The sequence below is a fragment of the Agelaius tricolor genome, unplaced genomic scaffold (assembly GCF_023055355.1).
Source record: "Agelaius tricolor isolate 1412-34295 unplaced genomic scaffold, bAgeTri1.0.p SCAF_49, whole genome shotgun sequence".
In the NCBI taxonomy this organism is placed as follows: domain Eukaryota; kingdom Metazoa; phylum Chordata; class Aves; order Passeriformes; family Icteridae; genus Agelaius; species Agelaius tricolor.
This window is the reverse complement of record NW_027269309.1, coordinates 167,178-194,051: the sequence shown is the minus strand read 5'-3', so window position 1 is coordinate 194,051 and position 26,874 is coordinate 167,178. Positions and strand designations below refer to the sequence as shown.

The window sequence follows — 26,874 nt, the reverse complement described above, 5'->3', positions numbered from 1 at the left end:
CAATTACACCTATACTATCCTTTAAACATAAACTACTGACTAAGTCTAAAACTACATCTAGCTGCAGCCTGGCTCCTCTCTGAGACGTTCAGGAAGCAAGGAGGTCCCTTCTGCACCTTGTGTCTCCTGCCTGCTCCCTGCACAGCTCTCCAGGTGGTGCTGTCGCTCTTGGGCCAGCTGTGACTGCAGCAGGGACACCTGAAAGAGGCACAAGGCCCGGCTCAGACAAGCCCACGCTGGCAGGAGCACCTGCAGCCCCACGGTATCGGCTCTCGGGGCAGACACAGCCTCCAACTCCAGCCCTCACCAACACTCTGCCCTTGGGCAAGGGCAAAGGAACAGGCTCCCAGACACAACAGAGCTCAGAGCATCAACAAGTCCACTTCCAGGCTGCCAAACCCTTCCCACGTACATCCCTCAGCCACCACAGGTCTATTACAGACACTTCCAATGGGATTTAGGAACCCAGCTCTGATTTCCAGAGCACACATTTGGGCCACTGACCCCTTTCTCCACAGGCCGTGCTTCAGTATGAGGGCTGCTGCTCCCCTGAGCTACTGGAGGACTCTTCTATTTCAGACTCGTGGACAGGTAAATTAAAGTAGTCTGGAGGGAACACTCTCCTAAAAGTTCTGATTCTTCTCCTTTCAGGGTCCACCTGCACATTGGATGGGAGAGAGGGTCACAGAAACCTATTGTGGGGAAATATCGCGATGTCTCGAGATATCGCGAGATCACGCAGAACCCCTCCCCTTTTACTGTTAACTGACCGTTACCCCCTGTATAAATGACCCTGTCTAACCGTTAATAAAGGCCAGTTACTGTCCACCACATTGGTGTATGCATGTGCTTGACCCCTGTGGCAGAGGCGCCGCCACAGAACCATCCTCGACCCGGGACGCCACACCCCAAGCGGCGGCAACAACCTGTCAGCAAACATGGAGCAAAAGGACCTCTGGACATCAAGGCAAGGAGGTCCCTGCTCTGAGACCCTGAAGTGCACCAGACAACAGTGGGGGCAAAAAGCTCTTGCTGGAGGCTGTGCAAGAGAGGCCAGTGTGTGTGTGCAGGGACACGGGGCCAGGGAGGGAGGCAGCGCAGTGAAGGTGCCCTTGTGAAAGCCATGGGCTGCCACAAGAGAGAGAACAAACAAAGGGGTGTGCCACAGCAGGGACAGGGAGAGGCAAGGCAACAAGCAGAGGTCTCCAAAGCACTGCCTGAGCTAAGGTGCCAAGTTCCAGAGGAACCTGAGGCTCTGCAGAGGCAGTGAAAGCCCAGTTTACCTGCTGGCCACTTCTCCTGGGCACGGTGGATAATTCAGGCCTCTCTCCCTTCTCCTTCTCTGCTGATGCAAGTGGTTCCTTAGATTCCAGACTGGTCCTTGAGCCACCTAACAGCTGCTCCTCTTGTGCTCCAACAGCCTGCTGGGTGTTCAGAGAGGAGATGATGCCCATATTTCAAACACCACAGAAGCTGTCCCTCAGAAATCTCCATCTCAGGAAGCATCCTCGAAGCACCAGCAGTGCAGCTGCTGTTCAGCCCTCTCGGTACAAAACTCAGCTGGGTTTAGTTCATCACTCTGCTCAGCTGCTCTATTCCCTCCCATACGCAATTCCAAACCCCCAAGTGTTGCCTCCCCTTTTGTGGGCACAGGAGAAGCAGCTCCCCATGCCCAGCTTTTGGCCTGGAGCTGCTTTGAACAGCAAGCTCCAGAGCTGGATCAGTCATTCTGGGTGTGCCAGGAATCAATCTGGCAGTCAGTGGCCTCTGGCTGGAGCCAGGCAGACAGACAAGGCTCTTTACCCAAGCAGGCCTGCACTGACAGGGATAGAGACCCACCTCTTCATGGGAAACATCTCTGGAATAATTCAGGCATGTTGCAGTGGACTGAAGGACAACGCCAGTGTCTGCCTGGATAGAAGATTTTCCCTTCAGGGAGCCCAAGCGTTTCTGCAGAGCCCCTCTGGCAATTTTACACTTGTTCAGTGCAGCACTCAGAGTGCTCCCTCTTCCTTCCTTCAAAGCAGCAGTCCCATGCTTTAACTCTTCCTTCATGGCTTGCTTTTCACTGTCCAATTGCTGCATTCTTTCCTGCTGACTTTGCATGTTGAGTGCATCCATTTTATTCTTCTTTTCCAGATATCTCATCTGCTGCTGGTACAATTCCCTTTCATGCTGCCAAAACAGGGAGAAAAAGGGTCACTCATTCCCTTTTGTGGCTTTTCATGCCAGATCTGGACTCCTGCTGCAGGGGCAGGCACAGGCTGCCCCTCTCTCTCAGCCTCTCAGCATGCTGCAGAGCTTTGCTGGGCCCCCCTCCCCTTGATGCTGCATCTTTCCCAGCTCACTCAGCCCATCCCAGCTTCCCTTCTGCCCTTGCCTGACCTCCTGCAGCTCCACTCCAGGGCTCCTTTGGGGAGGAGCTGCCAGAACTGCAGCCAGGATTTCAAGTGCCCGCTAAGCGGGATTCAGGCAGTGCCACGAGGATGTGCTCTCCATCAGGGAGGAAGGGAAGAGCAAACAGCCACAGCCTTTCATTCCCTGGGGCTGGGCTGACAGCAGTGCTTTTCCACCTCTCCTGTGTAGAGTTCCCATGGCTCCATGCCCCAGAGCCCCACTGCCCTCTCTGGGAGCAGCAATGGCCAGATCAGTCTGTCATTCTCTGCTGCCACTCAGGACCAGTTCTCCCCTTGCAGGCACACGTCCTGCTGGGGATCAGACCTTGGCTTTCCTCTCCTCTCTCCCCACTGGCTGCTCTCCCATGGCCAAGGCCAAACACCTTTCTATTAACAGCAAACTTGGGACTCTCCCCTTCATTCCAGATCCAGATAGTTAGAAATCTGAACATGGCTTTGGACACCAGGAATTCCCCAAACCATGGAATGTCAGTAGGGACACTGAGGACATTGAGAACTAAAGGTTCTAGAGCACAGAAGCCCAGCAGGGAGGAAAATCAGCAGCCTCAGCATTAACTGGCTTTGCCATGACTACAACATCTTCTCCTCCTTATTCAGAAGAATGCAATTAGAAAAGTTTAACTGGGGAAAGCTGCTCTTTAGAACTATGAACACAAGGCCCAAACACATAGCTAGGAAATGGCCCTTTGTGGCATCTGCCAATCTCACCAGCACATCCTTCCTTTGCTTCTCAAGGATTTCTAATTTCTTCTTCAGAGATACCACCTCCTGACGAAGAGTCACAGCCTCTTCCTGCCTTTCAGTGGCCTTTTTCTCCAGGGCAGTTTCTTGAGAAATGTGCTTGACTTCCTCCTTCCACCAATCTGCAGCAGGAAAGGGGAAAGGAGAAGGAGAAAGGACAAACAAAGTCAAGCTAAACTGATGTGCATCCTGCAGAGACAACAGCACTGTCTTCTCTAACTGCCTGTGGTTGCCAGGCCCTAAGCCCACAAAGGCTCCAAAGGTGACAGAAATGTAGGAAACTTCCAGGCAGAGAAAAAGGCAGGAATGAAAGGGGCAAGGTTCAGAGGGATAGGAAAGTGTGTTTGCCCTTGGCCTTGTGCAGAGTGAGCAACTCAAGAGAGACAAAGCACAGGGGATGCCTGTGCAGCCCTGCTCCAGAGAGGCCAATAGCCTGGAAGCTCTGGCAGGGCCTGGAGTTTGGGGGGAATGGAGCTGAGGCATCCAGCTACAGCTCCTCAGCTGGTGAGACAGCATGGGGCAGTGAGTAGGAGAGGAGAAGCTGTACCTTGCTCAATTTCCTCCAACTCCTTCTGCAGCTCCAGGTTGCGGGCTCTGAGGTTGTCTCTCTGAGCTTGTGTCTTCCTCAGCTCCAGCTCCACAGCCTCACACTGTATGGCCAAGGCAAGAGCTTTGTCATCAGAGCTCTGGAGCTTCACACGCAGCTCAGACACCTCAGCCTGCAGCACGTGCACAGAGTCCCTCAAAGAGCGTTCTCCTGCTCGAGACTCCTCCAGCTCCTTCAGCAGCTGCTTCTGTTGAGTTGCCTGGGAAGCCTCCATCTGCAGCACTGCGTCCTGCAGGGCCCGGATCTGGAAGATGGATGCACAGAGCCTCAGGGACAGGGCTACTCCTGAGGCAGCAGAGTGGGCCGCAGGGAGAGCAACGAAGGAGAAATGACTACAGGAAAAACCCTGCCAAACCCGGAAGGCACAGAAGCAAGGATGCCAATGGAGACAAATGGAGAGAAAACAGGGAAAGGGAGGCAATGGGCATCCTTGGGCTGCAGCTCTGAACAGCGGCTGAACTGGCTGTGCTGGAAGTGCCCTGCCCAGCCTGCCACAGCCACCTCTGTGTCCCCACATTGCTCAGTGCCGGGCACAGGCACCAACTCTGTCTGGGACAACACTGCCAACAGAGGGACAGAGAAGCTCCAGAGGAGTCTGCTGCTGCTTCTCCTCCCACATTTCCTGCTGGGACCCAGGAGAGGATGGGGGAAAACTTCTGCAGCAGACACCAGATCCAGGCTCAGCCTCAGGGTGCAGCAGCAGCCCCGGGCAGAACACGACAGCTGTGGATGCTGCTGGCAGGGGAAAGAGGCTGGGGCCTCCAAGGCAAAGGTGCTGTTGTGTGTCCCTGGAGAAGAGGATGCCACTGCACAGCTTACCTGTGTGTTGAGCTCCCGCAGTTGTCCAGCGCGGTTTGAGGAGAGCTGTTCGGCCTGCTGAAGAGCAGATTGACACTGAGACACCTGATGGTTCAGTGCCGAGTTCTGCTCTTCCAGCGTTCTGAGGCACACATTCTTTTCTTCAAGAGACAGAATCAGCCTAGAAGGAAAGCAAGCAACTCATTACTAAATGATATCACCTTTTATCAACTCTTAGGACTCACACCACCTCAGGGGGAAACTGCTCTGCCTGATGAGGTTTCTCTCAACAACTTGGCTGTTTAGACTTGACTGTTCCGCCTGCAGTCCCTGACCAGCATGTGCCTACTCTGCTTTTGTCCCAGAATGAACAGTGAGTTCCTGCCTCCATGCCATACGTTCTTTCTGAGATGGGAATGTGAATATAAACCTAACAAAGTCTTGCAATGAAGACATTAGGGGAGAGGAACAATTTTCTTCTGACAAACCAGGCTCCAAAGCAGGGAGGCTTGGTCAGCATGGAAGAGACATTTCCTTTCCCCATCTTACACATCCAGGTAGCAGGAGCAGCACCCTAGAGCCAGGGAATCTCTGGCAAGTTCTCTAAGATTTACCAGCACCCATCCTACTTTCAGCTGGAGAAACAAAGGCCAAAAGGGCAACTGAGGCTTGGAGCACAAACTGATGGAAGATGCAGAAGACTCCAGGCAAGCAGGAGTGCCCTGCGTTTGCTTTGTCTTCTTCTTGGAGGAAGAATCCTGTGGCACTGAAGCCTGGCAGGATTTGATTGGCTGCAGGAGCCCCCCATAGCTTGGTCCTGTTCCTTGCATTCTTTGCACAGTCAGAAATGCCTGTGACTGTGCAGGGTGGCAGGGACCCTGCTTGACCCCCTGCAGGCAGCGGGGGACATTGGATGAGGAACCATGCAACAGAGACATTCTTGTTTCTGGGCTGCCTCCAAGGCCCAGCTGGCCTAGAGCAGCACTCAGGGCCTTAAGATGGTTCTGCCCAGAAAAAGCATCAGATGCCAGGCTGATCCAGATCCCAAAGGCTTCAAGTTACAGGCCCCAAGGTGGAGCTGATGGATGTATGCAGCTCCTTACAGTGCACCTCGGGCAGTGTCAACACACCCACCTAACCACACAATAACCCCTAGAGGGAAAGGGCTTCCCCAGAAGACTTTGTCTTCAGAAGAACTCTATCTGAAGGCTTGAAAGAAAAGCAAATGAAACTCAACATCCAGACAATGAGAAGTGTCTGCACGGGGAGTGCAGAACCTGCCATGTAGGAAATGCTGCCAGAGCCCCTGGCAGGTGCAAAGATGGCAAAGAGGGAATCCATTCAGCACAATGCAGAGTCCCACAGGCTTTCATTTACCTGGCCTTTTCCTTCTCTAGGGCAATGACAGAAGCCTGCAATTCTGAATTTTGCGGTGCCACTTCTTCCCATTGACTCCTTTCCCTCTCCAAGTACTCCAGATGCACTTGCAGCTCCTTGTTCTGATGTTCTGCCTCCTTCAGCATCTTCTGGATCTTCTCAAGCTCCAACAGCTTCTGCCTGGACTCTTCCTGGGCCTCCCTCACATCTTGCTGGGCTCTCTGTGCAGTCCTTTCCTGGCACTCTTGGGAGGCTGCCAGCTGAGATGTCAACTCTGCCACCTCCAGTCAAACAGAACAAAGCAGTCAGAGGCTACAGCCACAGCTTCTCACACTCAGCCACAGCACAGGCTGTGAGCAAAGGTAAAGGACAACTTTCCACTCCTCCCTGTCCTGAGAGCACCAGATTCACAAAGGACATGGACAACTTGTTTCACTCTCTAAGTGGCCCACCCGCAAGGGCACCTGAGAAAGCACCTGAGAAAGCAAGGCTAGCAAGAAGAGGCCAGCAGGAATCCATGCTGCTGCTTGCTGGCCAGCAGCACAGAGGACTAGCCCAGCTGTCCAGAGCAGCAGCTGACATTCAGCAGAGCCCTGAGTGTCCTTCAGAGCAGCTGCCATGGAGCCCCCAGAGCACGAGACAGCCCCAGGGCTCACCCCAGCAGCTGCTGCTCTGCCATGGAAAAGCAAGAAGGCCACAGACCCCTCGCTGCATGACTGCAGTGCCACTGCTCTTTCACTCACCTGCTTTTCTAGAGCCTCCCTCTGCTCAAGGAGGAGATTCCTTTCCTCTTTGAGGCCTTGTAGCTCATCCTCGTGCCTCCTCTGTGCTGCCTGGGCTTCACTGTGTGCTTCCTGCAGCTCATCTTGCAGATTTGCCTTGATGGTCTGGCAACAAAATACAGAGCAACTTCCTGGGACCTGCCCTCAGGCTCAGCTTTTTCCACTTGCTGCCTCAAAATGCCATTCCCTCAGCTGCTTCTTTTGGCTGCTCTACCCAGCTCTGCTTCCACTGCAAGCCTTCCTTCCTGGGGCTGAGCTCTGGAGCTTACCAGGCTCTGTGCTCCCAGGGCCTGAAGCAGCCCTTGCTTCCTCAGTCCCAGGAGCTGCCTTTTGTGCCCTTGTCACTGCCCTGCCCTCTGTTGCCTGCCTACTCACACTTACCTGCCCCTTCTCCTGCTGCTCTGTCACCTCCTGCCTGAGCTGCTGCACCTGCTGGCGGGCTCGGCTGAGCTCTCCCTGAGTTTGGAGCAGTGCCTCTGATAAAGCATTCTTCTCCTTCTGCTCTTCCAGCAGGACCTGCACAGGAGGAAAGAGCAGAGGGCTTCACGCTCCTCCTGCAGCATCCGTGTGGCAATGGGCAAAGACTGATGGGCTCTCAGAGCACTTGGCTGCTGCTCCCCTGGGCCACTGCCTGCCCTGGGGGAGACACAGCTTCCCAGGAAGTGACTTAAAACACAGCCCAGAAGACATCTCTGCATTACTGTTCAGAAATACTCCAGGCAAGCCTTTTAAAAGATTTTTCTCTTGTCAGCGTTCCTGCTGCACCCTTCCCATGCCCACAAAAGAAAAGTCCTACAAACTCACCTTGGCCATGAACATCTACCAGTACACACCAAAAGGGCAGCAGAAGGAGAACAGTGAAGATACCCTGAGGTGCATCTTAGAACAACAGAGCACAAGAGCAGCACAAAAATCTCAGCTGACAGCTGATGTTTCTGCCTGGCTTCCTATGAGAGGGCTCATTCCTGGGGCCAAAGACAGCCCCATTCAGCTTTCACCTCCCCTAATTCAATGCAGGAGACACAGAGGGCATGCTCCACACAGCCCCATATCCTGCCATCTCCCACAGCTCCAGCCTTGCAAAAAATCACACCAGCTCTCCTCTCACAATCATTACCTCTTGCTTGGCATTTTCAAATCTCTTTAGCTCTTCTTGTTGGGCCAGCAGGGTGGCAACTTTCTGCCTCATCTCAAACAGCACCTTCTTGTGCTCCTGCTCTCTCTCTGCCTTCTCTTTTTCCCATTGCTCCAGCGTCTCCTGCATCTCTGCACGGTGCCTTTCACGCTCACTTGCCTGAGGAGGGAGGAAAAATTTGCAAGATGAAGCCCCAGGCAAGCTCCTGGCTGAAAGAGGTGAAGCTCCATCCCTCCCACAACCCCCAACTGGAAAAGACAACAGCACTGGCTTTCTGCACTCCAGAAGCTGTGTCCTGTCAGGGAATTCAAAAGGAGGCTCAGCAGGTGCAAGAATCACAGACTTGTGGAATCTCTTCTGCTGGCAAAGACCTTCCCAAGCACCGAGTCCAAGCACTCAGAGGAGGAGGTGTCACCTTCCCCTCTCTGATGCCCCAGTCACAAGGACTGAAGGACCAGGAATAAGGGGCCTGTTCCATTTGCTTCCAGCCCAAAGCTAATCCCTCTGTCCACCATGGAAGCACAGGGAGAAAGGAAACGAGTTCCCATGCTTGCAGCCAGCAGCACTGTTGGCATCTGCTCCACGCTGGCATCTGCTCTGTGGCAGATTGCACTTGGGGATGATCCTGCCCTGGGCTGCCATGCTTTGGGTTGGCACTGCCCAACCTGCTCTGGAACTCCTCTTACACCCTCACTGAAGCCATGGCTGCCTTTACTGTCTCAGCACCATCCTGGGGGCCTTCACACTCCTCCAAGTCTCAGCTGCTGGCTCTGCTGCCCGGCCCAGCAGCGAGAGGCCTCTGGCAGAGGATTGCTGCCCTTTCACACCCTCAGCCTCTGCTTGTGCTGCACCAACCCACAGGGCTGGCTTGGACAATTCAGAAGCATATTGTCCCCTACCAGGTCTTGCAGGAGCTTCTTTATTTCCAGTTGCTGAGCAGTTCCCTGAAGCCTGAGGCTTTCCTGATGCTGCTGCTCTGCCTGCAGGAGCTGTTGAGCTGTGTCTTCCTGTTCCTGCCTCCTGAGAGCTCTCGCTGCTTCCAGCTCACCTTGCAGGCACTTCACTTCTCCTGCAAACATGACCAACAGCAAGAGTCAGGGTCTTGACTGACTTTACTGACCTCAGGCCCTTTCAGTGCCTCCAGCCCCACTACTCCTCAGAAGTTCTGTGGACAGAGACACCTGTGCTCATCTCTTCTAGTCAGGGGCAGCACCACAAACAAAGCACACGAGGTTCTCACCTTCTATCACCACGTTGTCCTGTGTGACTGTGAGCACTCGAGCTTCCAGATGGTTCCTGGTGATCTCCAGCTGTGATATCTGCTGCTGAGCAGCAAACAGCCTGGATTGCAGGCTCTCCTTTGCTGACCTACAAGTTGCAAAGATGGACAGACATGAGTTGCTTGCTCCAGACACCCAGAGCCGGTTATTCCAGGACGACGTGGTCAAGATCCCCACGCCTGAGGATGGAAAATGGGTCAGCTGGAAACTCGTCCAGAGAAGGCACATCTGGGCCATTTCCAGAGCAGAGCAGGGCCTGTGAGGGACTGCCCAGGCCTTCCTTATGGCCTGCCATAGCACAGGCAGCCCAGCCCAACTTGGCCTCAACAGCCAAACCTTCACTTGCTGCTCCTGACCTATGACTCTGGGTAGCTGTGCCCAAACAGGCTGGAGCAACAAGCAAAAGCCCAGCCCCTGCTCACAGCCCTTCTCTCATCAGCACTTCCAAGCTGCTCTGCAGGGGGACAGAACAGACTCTTGTCCTGGCTGACTCCTGACTTTTTAATGCTCTTGATAATGGACAGAAAGGTACATCATCTTCCAGACACCCGGTATTTAATGAGGCTTCAGAACTACTTTGCAGATACAGTAAAATCTCATGGTCGTGGCAGCACCTGTGAAAAATCAGATCACCCTTTTGTCTGAACAACAACTACCTGAATGCAGAGACTGCAGTTTCAACTCTTGCAAGGTCCAGGAGTAGACTTGCTGCCTTTATTTGAGTGTTGCTGAACAAGCAGGCAGTAGCCCAAGGGACTTGTCCTTCTTTACACAGTGAGAGGGACCATGCAAAGGCACCTTGGCAGGTTTGGTAGCTGGGTGCCCACCAACAATCAGCAAGAATGCCCAGAGGCTGTTGAGAATTCCAAAGAGCTTTCCCTGCTGCTCTCTAACCAGCTCTACATCCTGTCCCACACTTCTCAAGAGTGTGCTTGGAAGCAGAAATGCCTCAAGATGGTCAGCAGGAGCCTCTGGCTTCACCCTGAATGGCAGCGTGCTACTCCCAACGTGCCAAGGTAAGAGCCTGGAATGCTGAAGATGAGGCTTCCTGGTCTGAAGATCAGGATCATATCAAGCTACACAGAAGGAACGAGGGATGTTCAATGCCCAGAACGAGGAACCAAACCCAAGAGAAACTTGAGGTTTCACTCAGCATCTGCATGGTTTAACTACTCCTCAGTTCAGGGCTGGCTGGATTGCTTTTGACATCCCACAGGAGTGTGCTCGGTGGCACAAACAGGAGCCCAAGGCTGACGAGAGCTTTGCTGGCTTTTGGTGCCAGAAAAATGACCCTCACATGGTGGCTTTTTTTTTTTTCCCCTGAGACGCTTCCATATTGTGTCCACGGAATGTAAAACCATCTGAAAAGTTTCAACTCCCTGCCTTTACCGTGTCTCCTCCAGCTGCCTGGCAAGGTCTTGTCGGAGCCACTCGGTGGCTGCCAGTCGGCCCTCATGGTCAGCCTTCTGGGCCAGCAGCTCCTCCTCTCGCCACGCCTGGGCCACTTCATGTCCTTGGCCAGAGGATTCCTGGCTCAGCTGCCCCAGACACCAGCTCGATGACTCTTGCTCCTGGGAAACCTGCAAGTGGGACAAGGTACAGCTGGAGCCCTTCCTCGGGAGCCCTGTGCAGAGCCAGCCAGTGCCACCTCACAGGCAGCCAGAGGACAAGGAGCACCTGTGCTCTGGCCTCAAAGATTCACAGCATCTGCCCCATGCAGCTCTGATAGCCTGGCCTGCCAAAAGCCTCTGGCACGGTTCCCTTGGAAGTGCTGTGGCAGGCCCTGCTGCCTTGCCCGGGCCCAGACAGCTCCTTCCCAACAAACATCCCTACTGCAAACTCTGTGTTGTCACCCAAAAACACTGCATCTTCCACAACTGCCAATACAATTGACTCTAAGCACCAGCTGTGCTGAACATTTTCAGCCATTACTCCAAAACTCAACTGGCATTAGTCCATCACTCTGCTCACCGGCTCCATTCCTTCCCACACCCAATCCAAACCCCCATGTATTGCCTCCCCTTTTGTGGGCACAGGAGAAGCAGCTCCCCATGCCCAGCTTTTGGCCTGGAGCTGCTTTGAACAGCAAGCTCCAGAGCTGGATCAGTCATTCTGGGTGTGCCAGGAATCAGTCTGGCAGTCAGTGGCCTCTGGCTGGAGCCAGGCAGACAGACAAGGCTCTTTACCCAAGCAGGCCTGCACTGACAGGGATAGAGACCCACCTCTTCAGGGGAAACATCAATGAAATATTTCAGGGGCACTGGAGTGGACTGAAGGACAATGCCAGTGTCTGCCGGGATCTTTTCCTGCAGGATGTCCAAGTGTTGCTTCAGAGCCCCTCTGGCAAGTTCACTCTTGTTCAGTGCAGCACTCAGTACTTGATTGTTGTCCCTCAATTTCTTCAAAGCAGCAGCCTCATGCTCCAAATCTTCTTGCAACTCTTCCCTCTCCACTTGTAATTCTTGATTATTTCCCTTATGATTGCTCATCTCAGGTGCATGCATTTGATTCTTCTTTTCCAGATATCTCATCTGCTGCTGGTACAATTCCCTTTCATGCTGCCAAAACAGGGAGAAAAAGGGTCACTCATTCCCTCTCTCACTTTGCTTTTCATACCAGATCTGGACTCCTGCTGCAGGGGCAGGCACAGGCTGCCCCTCTCTCTCAGCCTCTCAGCATGCTGCAGAGCTTTGCTGGGCCCCCCTCCCCTTGATGCTGCATCTTTCCCAGCTCACTCAGCCCATCCCAGCTTCCCTTCTGCCCTTGCCTGACCTCCTGCAGCTCCACTCCAGGGCTCCTTTGGGGAGGAGCTGCCAGAACTGCAGCCAGGATTTCAAGTGCCCGCTAAGCGGGATTCAGGCAGTGCCACGAGGATGTGCTCTCCATCAGGGAGGAAGGGAAGAGCAAACAGCCACAGCCTTTCATTCCCTGGGGCTGGGCTGACATCAGTGCTTTTCCACCTCTCCTGTGTAGAGTTCCCATGGCTCCATGCCCCAGAGCCCCACTGCCCTCTCTGGGAGCAGCAATGGCCAGATCAGTCTGTCATTCTCTGCTGCCACTCAGGACCAGTTCTCCCCTTGCAGGCACACGTCCTGCTGGGGATCAGACCTTGGCTTTCCTCTCCTCTCTCCCCACTGGCTGCTCTCCCATGGCCAAGGCCAAACACCTTTCTATTAACAGCAAACTTGGGACTCTCCCCCCTCCTTCCACATCCAGATATTTAGAAAGCTGAACATGGCATTGGACACCAGGAATTCCCCAAACCATGCAATGTCAATAGGGACACTGAGGACATTGAGAACTAAAGGTTCTAGAGCACAGAAGCCCAGCAGGGAGGAAAATCAGCAGCCTCAGCATTAACTGGCTTTCCCATGACTACAACATCTTCTCCTCTTTATTCAGAAAAATGAAATTGGAAAAGTTAAAATGGAAAAGGATGCTTCTTAGAAATATGGACACAAGGCCCAACCCTAGGTACAAAATGGCGCTCTGTGGCATCTGCCAATCTCACCAGCACATCTTTCCTTTCCTCCTGCAGGGTCTGCAATTCATTCTCCAGAGAATGACGAAGAACCACATCCTCTTCCTTCACAGCAACAGCATCTTTCTTCTGGGAATTTTCATGAGAGATTTTCTGGTGTTCTGCCCTCAACATTGCTGGAGGAGGGAAGGGGAAGGAGGAGGGGAAAAGAAAAGTCAAGTTAAACTGATGTGCATCCTGCAGAGACAACAGCACTGTCTTCTCTACCTGCCTGTGTTTGCCAGGCCCTAAGCCCACAAAGGCTCCAAAGCTGACAGAAATGAAGGAAACTTCCGGGCAGAGAAAAAGGCAGGAATGAAAGGGGCAGGGTTCAGAGGGACAGAAAAGTGTGTTTGCTCTTGGCCTTGTGCAGAGTGAGCAATCTAAGAGAGACAAAGCACAGGGGATGCCTGTGCAGCCCTGCTCCAGAGAGACCAATAGCCTGGAGGCTCTGGCAGGGCCTGGAGTTTGGGGGGAATGGAGCTGAGGCATCCAGCTACAGCTCCTTAGCACAGACATGGCACCTGAGAGGCACCAGCTGTGCACGGGATCAGCCCTAGCACAGCCAGAGGGCACTGCCAGCCACAGCACCTTTCTCAAGAGAAAGCTTTCACTGGCACGTGGATGGAGAAATCTCCTGCTGGCTGTTTTTCTCCTCTGCCATCTCTGGGCACTTTTCCTCTGCGAGGCATCAGTGAGATCCCCACAGGTCAGACAGCATGGGGCAGTGGATGGGAGAGGAGAAGCTGTACCTTGCTCACTTTGCTCCAGCTGTTTCAGCAGCTCCTTATTGCGAGCCCTGAGATTGTCTCTCTGAGCCTGTCTCTTCCTCAGCTCCAGCTCCATGGCCTTACACTGTGTGGCAATGTCCACTGAGATTTCCTCAGAGCTCTGGAGCCTCACACGCAGCTCAGACTCCTCAGTTTCCAATTGCTTCTGTCGAGTTTCCAAGAAAGCTGCCTTCTCCTTCACTGCCTCCAGCAGGGCCCAGGCCTGGAAGATGGATGCACAGAGCCTCAGGGACAGGGCTGCTCCTGAGGCTGCACAGCGGGCCACAGGGAGAGCAACGAAGGAGAAATGACTTCAAGCCAAACGCAGAAGGCACAGAAGCAAGGATGCCAATGGAGACAAATGGAGAGAAAACAGGGAAAGGGAGGCAATGGGCATCCTTGGGCTGCAGCTCTGAACAGCGGCTGAACTGGCTGTGCTGGAAGTGCCCTGCCCAGCCTGCCACAGCCACCTCTGTGTCCCCACATTGCTCAGTGCCTGGCACAGGCACCAACTCTGTCTGGGACAACACTGCCAACAGAGGGACAGAGAAGCTCCAGAGGAGTCTGCTGCTGCTTCTCCTCCCACATTTCCTGCTGGGACCCGGGAGAGAATGGGGGAAAACTTCTGCAGCAGACACCAGATCCAGGCTCAGCCTCAGGGTGCAGCAGCAGCCCCGGGCAGAACACGGCAGCTGTGGATGCTGCTGGCAGGGGAAAGAGGCTGGGGCCTCCAAGGCAAAGGTGCTGTTGTGTGTCCCTGGAGAAGAGGATGCCACTGCACAGCTTACCTGTGTGTTGAGCCCCAGCAGTTCTCTTCTATGCTCAGAATAGAGCTGCTCTGTCTCCTGAAGAGCAGATTGACACTGAGACACCTGATTGTTCAGTGCCGAGTTCTGCTCTTCCAGTGTCCTGAGGCACACATTCTTTTCTTCAAGAGACAGAATCAGCCTAGAAGGAAAGCAAGCAACTCATTACTAAATGATATCACCTTTTATCAACTCTTAGGACTCACACCACCTCAGGGGGAAACTGCTCTGCCTGATGAGGTTTCTCTCAACAACTTGGCTGTTTAGACTTGACTGTTCCGCCTGCAGTCCCTGACCAGCATGTGCCTACTCTGCTTTTGTCCCAGAATGAACAGCGAGTTCCTGCCTCCATGCCATACGTTCTTTCTGAGATGGGAATGTGAATACAAACCTAACAAAGTCTTGCAATGAAGACATTAGGGGAGAGGAACAATTTTCTTCTGACTAACCAGGCTCCAAAGCAGGGAGGCTTGGTCAGCATGGAAGAGACATTTCCTTCCCCCATCTTACACATCCAGGTAGCAGGAGCAGCACCCTAGAGCCAGGGAATCTCTGGCAAGTTCCCGAAGATTTACCAGCACCCATCCTACTTTCAGCTGGAGAAACAAAGGCCAAAAGGGCAACTGAGGCTTGGAGCACAAACTGATGGAAGATGCAGAAGACTCCAGGCAAGCAGGAGTGCCCTGCGTTTGCTTTGTCTTCTTCTTGGAGGAAGAATCCTGTGGCACTTAAACCTGGCAGGATTTGATCGGCTACATGAGCCCCCCATAGCTTGGTCCTGTTCCTTGCATTCTTTGCACAGTCAGAAATGCCTGTGACTGTGCAGGGTGGCAGGGACCCTGCTTGACCCCCTGCAGGCAGCGGGGGACATTGGATGAGGAACCATGCAACAGAGACATTCTTGTTTCTGGGCTGCCTCCAAGGCCCAGCTGGCCTAGAGCAGCACTCAGGGCCTTAAGATGGTTCTGCCCAGAAAAAGCATCAGATGCCAGGCTGATCCAGATCCCAAAGGCTTCAAGTTACAGGCCCCAAGGTGGAGCTGATAGATGTATGCAGCTCCTTACAGTGCACCTCGGGCAGTGTCAACACACCCACCTAACCACACAATGACCCCTAGAGGGAAAGGGCTTCCCCAGAAGACTTTGTCTTCAGAAGAACTCTATCTGAAGGCTTGAAAGAAAAGCAAATGAAACTCAACATCCAGACAATGAGAAGTGTCTGCACGGGGAGTGCAGAACCTGCCATGTAGGAAATGCTGCCAGAGCCCCTGGCAGGTGCAAAGATGGCAAAGAGGGAATCCATTCAGCACAATGCAGAGTCCCACAGGCTTTCATTTACCTCGCCTTTTCCTTCTCTAGAGCATTGACAGAAGCCTGCAATTCTGAATTTTGCTGTGCCACTTCTTCCCATTGAATCCATTCCCTCTCCAAGTAGTCCAGATGCACTTGCAGCTCCTTGTTCTGATGTTTTGCCTCCTCCAGCATCTTCTGGATCTTCTCAAGCTCCAACAGCTTCTGCCTGGACTCTTCCTGGGCCTCCCTCACATCTTGCTGGGCTCTCTGTGCAGTCCTTTCCTGGCACTCTTGGGAGGCTGCCAGCTGAGATGTCAACTCTGCCACCTCCAGTCAAACAGAACAAAGCAGTCAGAGGCTACAGCCACAGCTTCTCACACTCAGCCACAGCACAGGCTGTGAGCAAAGGTAAAGGACAACTTTCCACTCCTCCCTGTCCTGAGAGCACCAGATTCACAAAGGACATGGACAACTTGTTTCACTCTCTAAGTGGCCCACCAGCAAGGGCACCTGAGAAAGCACCTGAGAAAGCAAGGCTAGCAAGAAGAGGCCAGCAGGAATCCATGCTGCTGCTTGCTGGCCAGCAGCACAGAGGACTAGCCCAGCTGTCCAGAGCAGCAGCTGACATTCAGCAGAGCCCTGAGTGTCCTTCAGAGCAGCTGCCATGGAGCCCCCAGAGCACGAGACAGCCCCAGGGCTCACCCCAGCAGCTGCTGCTCTGCCATGGAAAAGCAAGAAGGCCACAGACCCCTCGCTGCATGACTGCAGTGCCACTGCTCTTTCACTCACCTGCTTTTCTAGAGCCTCCCTCTGCTCAAGGAGGAGATTCCTTTCCTCTTTGAGGCCTTGTAGCTCTTCCTCGTGCCTCCTCTGCGCTGCCTGGGCTTCTCTGCGAGCTCCCTGCAGCTCCCCTTGCAGCTCTGCCTCCACACGCTTCCAGGTCATCTGCAGCTGAGCCATCTGCTGCTGAGCAGCAAACAGCCTGGATTGCAGGCTCTCCTTTGCTGACCTACAAGTTGCAAAGATGGACAGACATGAGTTGCTTGCTCCAGACACCCAGAGCCGGTTATTCCAGGACGACGTGGTCAAGATCCCCACGCCTGAGGATGGAAAATGGCTCCGCTGGAAACTCGTCCAGAGAAGGCACATCTGGGCCATTTCCAGAGCAGAGCAGGGCCTCTGAGGGACTGCCCAGGCCTTCCTTATGGCCTGTCCTAGCACAGGCAGCCCAGCCCAACTTGGCCTCAACAGCCAAACCTTCACTTGCTGCTCCTGACCTATGACTCTGGCTAGCTGTGCCCAAACAGGCTGGAGCAACAAGCAAAAGCCCAGCCCCTGCTCACAGCCCTTCTCTCATCAGCACTTCCAAGCTGCTCTGCAGGGGGACAGAACAGACTCTTGTCCTGGCTGACTCCTGACTTTTTAATGCTCTTGATAATGGACAGAAAGGTACATCATCTTCCAGACACCCGGTATTTAATGAGGCTTCAGAACTACTTTGCAGATACAGTAAAATCTCATGGTCGTGGCAGCACCTGTGAAAAATCAGATCACCCTTTTGTCTGAACAACAACTACCTCGATGCAGAGACTGCAGTTTCAACTCTTGCAAGGTCCAGGAGTAGACTTGCTGCCTTTATTTGAGTGTTGCTGAACAAGCAGGCAGTAGCCCAAGGGACTTGTCCTTCTTTACACAGTGAGAGGGACCATGCAAAGGCACCTTGGCAGGTTTGGCAGCTGGGTGCCCACCAACAATCAGCAAGAATGCCCAGAGGCTGTTGAGAATTCCAAAGAGCTTTCCCTGCTGCTCTCTAACCAGCTCTACATCCTGTCCCACACTTCTCAAGAGTGTGCTTGGAAGCAGAAATGCCTCAAGATGGTCAGCAGGAGCCTCTGGCTTCACCCTGAATGGCAGCGTGCTACTCCCAACGTGCCAAGGTAAGAGCCTGGAATGCTGAAGATGAGGCTTCCTGGTCTGAAGATCAGGATCATGTCAAGCGACTCAGAAAGGAACGAGGGATGTTCAATGCCCAGAACGAGGAACCAAACCCAAGAGAAACTTGAGGTTTCACTCAGCATCTGCATGGTTCAACTACTCCTCAGTTCAGGGCTGGCTGGATTGCTTTTGACATCCCACAGGAGTGTGCTCGGTGGCACAAACAGGAGCCCAAGGCTGACGAGAGCTTTGCTGGCTTTCGGTGCAAGAAAAACAACCTTCACATTGTGGCATTTATATTTTTTCCTTGAGACGCTTCCACATATTGTGTCCACGGAATGTAAAACCATCTGAAAAGTTTCAACTCCCTGCCTTTACCTGGTCTCCTCCAGCTGCCTGGCAAGGTCTTGTCGGAGCCACTCGGTGGCTGCCAGTCGTCCCTCAAGGTCAGCCTTCTGGGCCAGCAGCTCCTCCTCTCGCCACGCCTGGGCCACTTCATGTCCTTGGCCAGAGGATTCCTGGCTCAGCTGCCCCAGACACCAGCTCGATGACTCTTGCTCCTGGGAAACCTGCAAGTGGGACAAGGTACAGCTGGAGCCCTTCCTCGGGAGCCCTGTGCAGAGCCAGCCAGTGCCACCTCACAGGCAGCCAGAGGACAAGGAGCACCTGTGCTCTGGCCTCAAAGATTCACAGCATCTGCCCCATGCAGCTCTGATAGCCTGGCCTGCCAAAAGCCTCTGGCACGGTTCCCTTGGAAGTGCTGTGGCAGGCCCTGCTGCCTTGCCCGGGCCCAGACAGCTCCTTCCCAACAAACATCCCTACTGCAAACTCTGTGTTGCCACCCAAAACCACTGCACCTTCCACAACTGCCACTGGGCTAACAAAATTTCTCTTTGGATCTATTTCAGTGAATCAAGGGAGATTCAGCTGAATCAAGGGAAAATATACAGGACTTCTCCCTAATAGAAGAAAACCCGCATCACAGTGTCACCTCTTCACATACTCCAAGCAATTCTCTGCAAGGAGAGGATGCTTGACTGGGAAACGGCTCTTGTGACGAGCAGACATTTAGTGACTGATGGATGTCTGGCTGATGTGGCCAAAGCAAAACCTCTGATGTGCATTTGCCAAACCTACCACATTGCCCAGACCTGAGAGTGTCTGACAGAGACCCTCTGAAATATAGCCTTCTCTTGCAGCTATCCTGTAACATCCAATCCAAACCTCCCCTGCCACAGCTTGGGGCTGTTTCCTCTTCTCCTGTCCCTTGTTCCCTGGAAGCAGAGCCTGACCCTCACCTGGCTGCAGCTTCCTGTCACAGGGACTTGGAGAGAGCAAGAAGGTGCCCCCTGAGCCTTCTTTTCTCCAGGCTGAGCCCCCCCAGCTCCCTCAGCTGCTCCTGGTCACACCTGTGCTCCAGACCCTTCCCCAGCTCCCTTCCCTCTTTTAGAGGCTCTGTGGCTGCCCAAAGCAACACATTTTGCAGAAGCATGCCACACTTTGCTGATGAACATGCATATCCCTGGCTAAGAAATGCGTGTGCCCTCTTGAGCCAGGTGTGCACAGCACTGTGCCTGTCTTCTAGTGCCTGAAAGAGCATCAGGCTGATCTGGCTGCCACAACTCCCACTGCCACAGGTGCTGCCTAGCAATAAGGTGTTCAGAGCCCTGCTACCATCATCCCTCTCTTGCTCCAGCACATCCCTCTGAAGCTGCAATTCCTCCAAAGTCTGCCTCTTGACTTCCAGCTCCCTCTGCAAGGATGGCCCTTCTCCCTCGAGTGCAGCCAAGTCCTCCACTGTACAAGAAGGGGCAAGACGAGTTTTCAAGGGAAAACCATCTCATTTCCAAAACCAACCTCCATCCAGTCCTGCTGCTCTGCCTCTTCTGCCTGGGCTGACGCTTCCTTCTGCTGCTTGGTGTTCTGCTGCTGCAGACAAAAGGCTGCTGTCTCCGGGATTCCAGTGCATTGCCGCAGCATTTCCTTGGACTTCTCAATTTTTGCACAGTCACTGCAGAGACAAGGCCCAGTCAGAAGAAGCAAGAGGCCTGAAGAGTCAGCAATGCCATTTTCAGCACACCAGGATGGAGCTGGGGGCAGTGGGCTAAGGAAGACCTTGCTCTTTCCCTCCCAAGGAAATCCTCCAGAGGCAAAGGGAAAGGAAGGCAGGATTTTGCCTTCTTTCAGTGACAAGCAGTGGCTGGGCAGGGGCACGCAAAGAACAGAATTCAGGAAGCAGCACGACGAGAAGAAGGAGTCTTCTATTCCAATATGGCTCTGCATCTCCCAGACAGCCTTGGGAGTCACAGTAGAGCATCCAAAACCCAGACAGGACATTGCTTGAGAGCCACACTGAGGCCTACACATGGTAGGCAGGTGATTTCTTCATCCAGGACACCTCTGACCTCCCAGACCTGGAAGCAGATTGCCTCTGGAATGTAGGAGGAGGAGGAGGAGGAAATGCTCACCTACAGATTTCTTCTAGCAGAGAGTCTATGATCTGGTATTGGCTTCTGATCCTCTGGGTTCTCTCCTCTACTTGATCAAACTGTTGCCACATGCGCTCACAATTCTCTGTAGCTTCCCGAGCCAGTTCAAAGGGATGCTGTTCATCAGTGGATGTCAGAGTTGAGAGGATGTTCCCAGGATTGTCGGTGCAGATGATGGAATTGGCCATGCTGTCACCGCCGTCTACCAGCACCTGAAAGGCCACATCCAGCTGTTAGTGAGGTATTCTGTTCCTGTTCCAAAGTAGCACTGAGATGCCTCTTCTGATCCCACAAGAACCAGTGTCCATTCATGGAGAACCAGTTTCAAAAGGCCAGTCAGCTCAGCACAGTTTACTCACCTGACGGGCTCTGGAGGAACGTCCCTGGTGAGAAAGCCCTCGAGCTCCCTGCAAGTGCACAGGGAAGAGCACACTCAGACTGCATGGCTGCCCCTGAGGCAGTTGCCTCTAAGTGCTTCCCAGCCTGTCCCAGAGCACAGCACTTCCAGCTGAGCTCCTCCTCCCCTCCTTGGCAATATTTTCAGCCCAGGAGTTTGACAGCAGTGCAAACAAACATGATGCAAGGTGTCTGATCACTTCTAAGAACACCAGAAGGGGAGCTGCCCAGAGCCCAATCCAACCTGGCCTTGAACACTCCCAGGGATCCAGGGGCAGCCACAGCTTCTCTGGGCAACCTGTGCCAGGGCCTCAGCACCCTTCGAGGGCAGAATCCCCTCCCAATATCCCATCCATCCTTGCCATGTCTCACTGGGAAGCCTTGTCTTGTCCCTGCAGGCCCCTGGCTTAAGTCCCTCTCCAGCTCTCTTGCAGCCCTTTCATGCATTTGAAGGGACTCTAAGGTCACCCTGGAACCTTGTCTAGTCAGGACAACCCCAACTCTTGCATCCTTTTCCCTTGGCACAGGTGCTCCAGCCCTTGCAGCATCTTCCTATCATCCTTGTGACCTCCTCTGGGCCACTGGGGATCATTTTGGAGATGTCTGGGAGCAACTCATTCTTGACTCTGGGAAGCGCTGAGGCTGCGCTGTAATTTGGGTGAGGGGAAGGCAATGAAAAGCTGCTCCCTTGTTTGTGCCCACAGCCTCCAGTGGGACAAGGAGAGTGGAGGAGATGTGGCTGTGCTCTGGGATAGCCAGGAGCCCCCCATTCCCTCCCAGGCCTGTCCCCAGGGCAAGCACCACAGCTGCTGCCAGCTCTGGAACAACCAACTGTTAATCCCTTGCTAATCCCAAAGGGAACTGTTCCCCAAGGCACAGCCCAGGCCCACCCAGGTCGCTGCTGGGCTTGGCACAAGGAGAGCAGCGGCTTTGTCACTCACCCTCCGGGTCTCCATCCGCCCCTCGCACGAAGAGACAGATAATATCAGAGACAGATAATATCAGTGACCAAAGGCCCTTGGTCTTTGCAGGGTCGAAACCCCAGTGCCCAAAGGCCCTTGACCTTTGCAGGGTCTAAACCCTGATATCCAAAGGCCCTTGGCCTTTGCAGGGTCTAAACCCTGATATCCAAAGGCCCTTGGCCTTTGCAGGGTCTAAACATCAATATCCAAAGGCCCTTGGCCTTTGCAGGGTGTAAACACCAATATTCAAAGGTTCTTGGCCTTTGCAGGGTCAATAGCACGCAATCTAAGTGCCGTTGGCCTTTGCAAGGTCCAAGCCCCAAAGTTCACGAGCTGTTGACAGCTCCAGGGTCCAAACCCCAATAGCCAGGAGCTGTTGATTGTTGCCAGGATCCAACCCCCAGCATTCCATGGCCTTTGTGACACTTGCCAGGGTCATACCCCCAATGTTCCATGGCCTTTATGATGGCTGCCAGGGCCCAAAGCCCAGCATTCCAGGGGCTGTTGGGAGGCCCTCCCTGGCTCTCCCCCCATCCCTGCTCCCTGCTGGTCCTGGCACTGGCCCTGCTTCCCTTGGGTCCCCAGAGCCCTCCTGGGCAGCTGGGCAGGGACCTGGCTCAGAAGTCAGTTTTAAGGCTCAGCATTCTCAAGACTTGCAGGCTCTTTAGGGATGCACTTCATTCCTGAGTCACAGGAATTCTTCTGTCTTCCCTGACAAAGGGCACATGAAAGAAAAAGCCTAAAAAGGTTCTTGGTGCCTACAAATATTCATGGAAAATAAAGCTTTGCCTTTAGAATAGCCATATGAGGAGGAAGAATGGTGTTTCAGGGGCTTTTCAAATTTCTACAGAGAAATGCCGAGAGCTGCAGTGTTTAAGGCTCATAAAATGAGACAACCATGAGTACATTTTTTTCTCTGCTGTTTGGCAATATATCACTAGGTCTTGTAGGCAGAAGAAAATCTTGCTGCTTCCATCAAAGATTCCTCACTAGGAACAGATCTTCAAGAACCAAATGGGTCTGCTTGCAGAAACTTTGGCAGGTATTTTTGCCCTCATTTTCGATTGCATTCATCTGTGTCCTAGGGAGGATTTTTGTGCCCGCGTTGACAGGAATTGGCTTCTGAGCAGGGCACAAATCCTGTGTGGAAGAGCAGAGCTGCAGCTGCCTTCTGTAAGGCCTCTCTCTCCAGAGAGAGAGATGTCACTGCCCAAGGATGTCACTGCCAAGTTAAGGTTCAGAGAGTGATGCAGCTTCAAGTCTCTGCTTCCACAAGAGCAGCTTTGGGCTCCTTGCACAGCTGCAAAGGAGCAGCACAGCTCCTGGTGAAGGTCTGACAGCTCCTGCCTGGTCCTTGCACAGCTCTCAGTGGAGTTCTGCCGCTGCTGTCACTCTTGGGCCAGCTGTGACTGCAGCAGGGACACCTGAAAGAGGCACAAGGCCCGGCTCAGACAAGCCCACGCTGGCAGGAGCACCTGCAGCTCCACGGTACCGGCTCTCGGGGCAGACACAGCCTCCAACTCCAGCCCTCACCAACACTCTGCCCTTGGGCAAGGGCAAAGGAACAGGCTCCCAGACACAACAGAGCTCAGAGCATCAACAAGTCCACTTCCAGGCTGCCAAACCCTTCCCACGTACATCCCTCAGCCACCACAGGTCTATTACAGACACTTCCAATGGGATTTAGGAACCCAGCTCTGATTTCCAGAGCACACATTTGGGCCACCGACCCCTTTCTCCACAGGCTGTGCCTCAGCACGAGGGCTGCTGCTCCCCTGAGCTCCTGGAGGACTCTTCTACTTGAGCTGCTGGACCGCCAGCCCAGCCATGAGGGGAATGTTGTGCTTGGGTGTTTTTGGTGCTTTCTTGAGGCATTTGAGCACCCCAAGCCCCATTTTACACATCCTCATTGTGAAAAACAAGGTTCACTCTCCAGTAAAAATTTAAAAGTTGAATAAAGGACAATAAGAGACAAAGAGAATAAAGCAATGTTTTTGTGGCCAGGTGCTTGGCATTCAGCCAAGAGCACTCCTGCTGTTTCAGAGATGTCCCTTACATACACTTTCTATTGCATCAGCCTACTGCATAGTCATAAGCAATTATGCATATTTAAACTTTTCCCCAAATTACTTTACATGTTCTAAGAATTGTTTAGCATGTCTCCTCCTTGGGCCCAACTTTTCAGAGCATGTACATTTCGTGGCGGTGATTTGAGTTCGCCCTTGTTATCACCTCCTGTTTGGGCTTTGGTCCATTTTTTCTAGAGATGGTGGGTGCTGATAATTGGCATGTCAGCAGCAGGGGTCTCCATCATAGGTTTATTGAATGTTATCCCAACCAAGTAGGCAGTTTAACACAAACATGCTATATCAGCTATTTAACTACTATGTCTAGGTTTAGTTAACAACAGAAAAAACCCTATGTTTTTATAGCAAAGTTACTCTAATATACATATAGAATCCATCTTAATATTTGCAAAAAGCCAATATTGTAATATGTATTTATAACAAAACTTTCCCCAACAGCACCCATATCTGCACCCCTGATAGGTGAACAGAGGGGTGGGGGTTGGTTCCACAGGGGTCCGGCAGAAATTTTGGACACAACGTATTACATATCAGTGCCCCACATGCCAATGCAAAGTGACTCTGAAAGGCAAAGACATCGTCTGAACAGGACTCAGTGACACTGGTGATAAGTGTGACCGTGTGACATAGACAAGGAAGGTGTGTTCCAGGGCACAAATGCTTCTCTGAGCCCTGGGGCCCAGGGAGCCCTGATATCAGCAGGTGTGGCAGAGCCCCTGCCAAAGCAAAGTCCCCCTGAGGCCCTGGCAGCGCTGGTGCCCATCTCCTGCCCCAGGGACCTGTGCCTCCAGAGGGCTTCTCTGCCAGAGGGCAGCCAAAGCCGACTTTGTGCACTGGGGCCTGGGCTCCATCCTACAGGGGCTCTTGGTAGGAGCACCTGGAGCAACTGGTGGCAACACTTGGTACGTGTCAGATGATGTTGCTGCTTCCTGGAATGATCTTTTCAAGGAAGGGATTAGCAGTAGCACAGAAAGACCAGTAGCTACAGAATTTCACAGGAGAAAGAGACTCCACCAAAACACTGTCATGTTTCCTTGTGTTTTTCTGTCTTTCTTGCATTCTGAAAGAAAGAGAATTGGCCCAGATTCTGCTATTCAATGCTCCACATACTGTGTGTCTTTCTGTGGCAGCTCACGTGCAAACACAACTGGCTGCCTGCTGAGCATGGCAAAGGATGGCCACAAACAGGGAGGTCCCCGGTGAACATCAAGAAAGACACCTGGGGAAGTGCAGAGGATAGGGATAACTCTGGGAGGAGAAGCTGTTCTGTGTCTCTGATGATGCTGCCAGCCCCCTGAAGGCACGGCCAAGACAAGTGCTGGAAGCAGCCATGTCCTGCTCTTTTCTGCTCTCAGATGCACACGGGACAGACTTGTTGCCCACAGGTCCACCAGACTTGATCCAGGAAAAAATGGAAGCCCCTGCATTGGTAGGGAACGGGCTCCAGCAAGAGCAATGCAGGATCTTCCAGCAGAAAAGCCTGAGCTTGTGAAGAGGGCCATGTCCTCAGCAGACACCAAAGTGCTTCCCTCCATCCCTGAATGGTGCCCACAAGTGCCTGCCTTTCTTCAGCGCCTGCTACTGCTTCCTTTGTTCCAAGCCCATCCAGGATTTAGGTTGGAAGCTCATGGACGTGTTTTTAAGGTGCCTGCACAGAGGAGAGGGACGGCAGCTGCAGCGCAGGGCTCATGCTGCCTCTCATGATGGCATCAATGCCGCTGCCTTGGGACACCTGCCAGTGGAAGGCGAGTCTGCCCTCAAGCACAGTCACTGTAGTCAGTCAGGGGCCCAGGCTGCAGCGGCAGCTGCCAAGCATTGCTGTGAGGCTGGCAAGCCAAGAGAAAGCCATTGTGGCCGAGTGCGCTGAAGGCTTTTGCTAAATCACACGCAATAGTGCCCAGAGTATGGCCCCTTTGGAATGGCGGCTGGTGCAGACGCCTCCTGGAGCAGGTGCTGGCGTTGGGGCTGCTGCTGTTCCTGTGCGCGCTCTGGTGCTGTTTCTGTGGCGTCCAGAGCCGCTTTGGCAGCAGTGACTCAGCAGCCCTGCTTGAGGAGACTCTGTGGGCCCAGAGCTCTGTGTCAGCAGGGCCTCATCCTCAGCACCATGGCCTGGGCAGCTGCGGGGGCCTGGGCTGGCCACCAGCCCTGCTCTGCCCACTGCCCTGGCAGCAAGCAGTGACCGTGCCCCGGCAGGGCCCCCTTGCCCTCCTTGTCCCCAGCCAGGCCAGTCTGGACACCTCGGGGGGTCCCCACCCTCCTGCTGAGGCCCAGCCACCAGGGCTTCTGCCCCAGGCGTGGGAGCCTCTCTGGGGAAGCGCCTGGCTGTCAGGAACAAGGCTGACACCCAATTCCTCAGGGCTTCCCAGCAGCCCGGCCCCTCAGGGGCCTCCTGTCCCTTTGGAGCCTCCTGCCAGCCACTCCCTCCCACAGGGCCCTCGTGCCTTCCCAGCTCCTTGTCCCATCAGGGCCTCCGCAGCACCTCATCCCTTCACGGCCTCCCACTGCCCTGTCGTCCCCTCAGGCTCTCCCCCAGCCCAGCCAAGCTGCCCGGCAGTGGCACAGCCCCGAGGGAGCTCCAGAGGAGCCACATCGAGAGGCACCTCAGAGGCCTCAGCAATGCAGCCAGCAAGACCCGAGCTGGAGGACACTCATGGCCCTTCCTGGCTGGGCAGGAGGGCTTGTGGCCATCTCCAGGCACCGGTCCAGCAGGGACCCCTGCAGCTCCGGCCCCTGCCCGGCTGCTCTGTCGCCAGCACAAAGGCTTCAGCAGAACCACCCAAGGCCAAGGGGCTTCTGGCCATTTCTCCTTTCCCACTCCACACACCAGGGCTGCTCGCTTGGCACAAGGACCCCTTTTCCCCTCTTCCCCCGTGCCCTGCGGACATTGGGCACCAAAGAGAGCTCCTGGGAGTCTGGGTATTAGAACACATTCTATATTTATATCCTAAAGAACAACAAAAAAGAAGGAATAAAACAATCTTAAAGAAAAGAAAAGAAAAATCCCCCCTGGGGCTCAGATGGCCCCAGCAGATAGAGAGCCTCTCAAATCAGCTCTCCTCAGAGCTCCAGCAGCACAGCCAGCTGTGGCCCCAGGGACAAGGCCGTTTCTTGTGGGCCCTGTGAAACTGATCTTGCAGCTTCTGCAAGATGGAGCCTGGAGCTGGGAGCTCTCTCCACAGCCCGGAGGACAAAGGCTGTTTCGAGAGCCAGGCTTCTGGTGGCAGGGCTGATATCCTCTGCCTTGTCTTCAAGGGCTGTGAGAGAGAGGAACAGAGGCACAGTCAGATCCCGGATCTTTGGGGAGCCAAGGAGACCCCTGAGGCAGGGCCATGCCAGCCAGCTCTGGCCATGGCCAGGAGGGAGCAGGGAGCAAGGGGATGAGCCCGAAGCTAGCGGACACTATTGCCCCACGTGGGCCTGAAATCAAAGTGTGTGCTGTGGCCACGGCAGCCCTGCTGCGCACAGGGAGCAGAGCCCTCG

The 26,874-nt window shown here is 53.9% G+C and overlaps 1 protein-coding gene across 1 annotated transcript; it reads right to left on the bottom strand.

The window, feature by feature from the left end:
• Nucleotides 1-2,987: 2,987 nt before the first annotated feature.
• On the bottom strand, nucleotides 2,988-21,301 carry LOC139604301 (centrosome-associated protein CEP250-like). Its single transcript, XM_071455425.1, has 22 exons — nucleotides 21,287-21,301; nucleotides 20,309-20,356; nucleotides 19,929-20,161; nucleotides 19,318-19,471; nucleotides 17,839-18,029; nucleotides 16,315-16,534; nucleotides 15,572-15,852; nucleotides 14,216-14,375; nucleotides 13,410-13,650; nucleotides 12,649-12,794; nucleotides 11,360-11,695; nucleotides 10,527-10,717; nucleotides 9,098-9,225; nucleotides 8,757-8,926; nucleotides 7,840-8,016; nucleotides 7,104-7,238; nucleotides 6,684-6,827; nucleotides 5,941-6,221; nucleotides 4,585-4,744; nucleotides 3,706-4,009; nucleotides 3,126-3,280; nucleotides 2,988-3,005 (listed from the first exon to the last, which is right to left on the bottom strand). The coding sequence occupies exons 1-22, from the start codon at nucleotides 21,299-21,301 to the stop codon at nucleotides 2,988-2,990; spliced, it is 3,888 nt and encodes a 1,295-aa protein (XP_071311526.1).
• Nucleotides 21,302-26,874: the final 5,573 nt, after the last annotated feature.

Bases quoted from the DNA above. Each gene is read 5' to 3' on its own strand.
- LOC139604301 (XM_071455425.1), bottom strand. The intron at 13,651-14,215 runs GTAAGCTGTGCA...TCCATCTTCCAG, and splicing joins TGCTGGGGCTCAACACACAG to GCCTGGGCCCTGCTGGAGGC. The intron at 4,010-4,584 runs GTAAGCTGTGCA...TCCATCTTCCAG, and splicing joins TGCGGGAGCTCAACACACAG to ATCCGGGCCCTGCAGGACGC.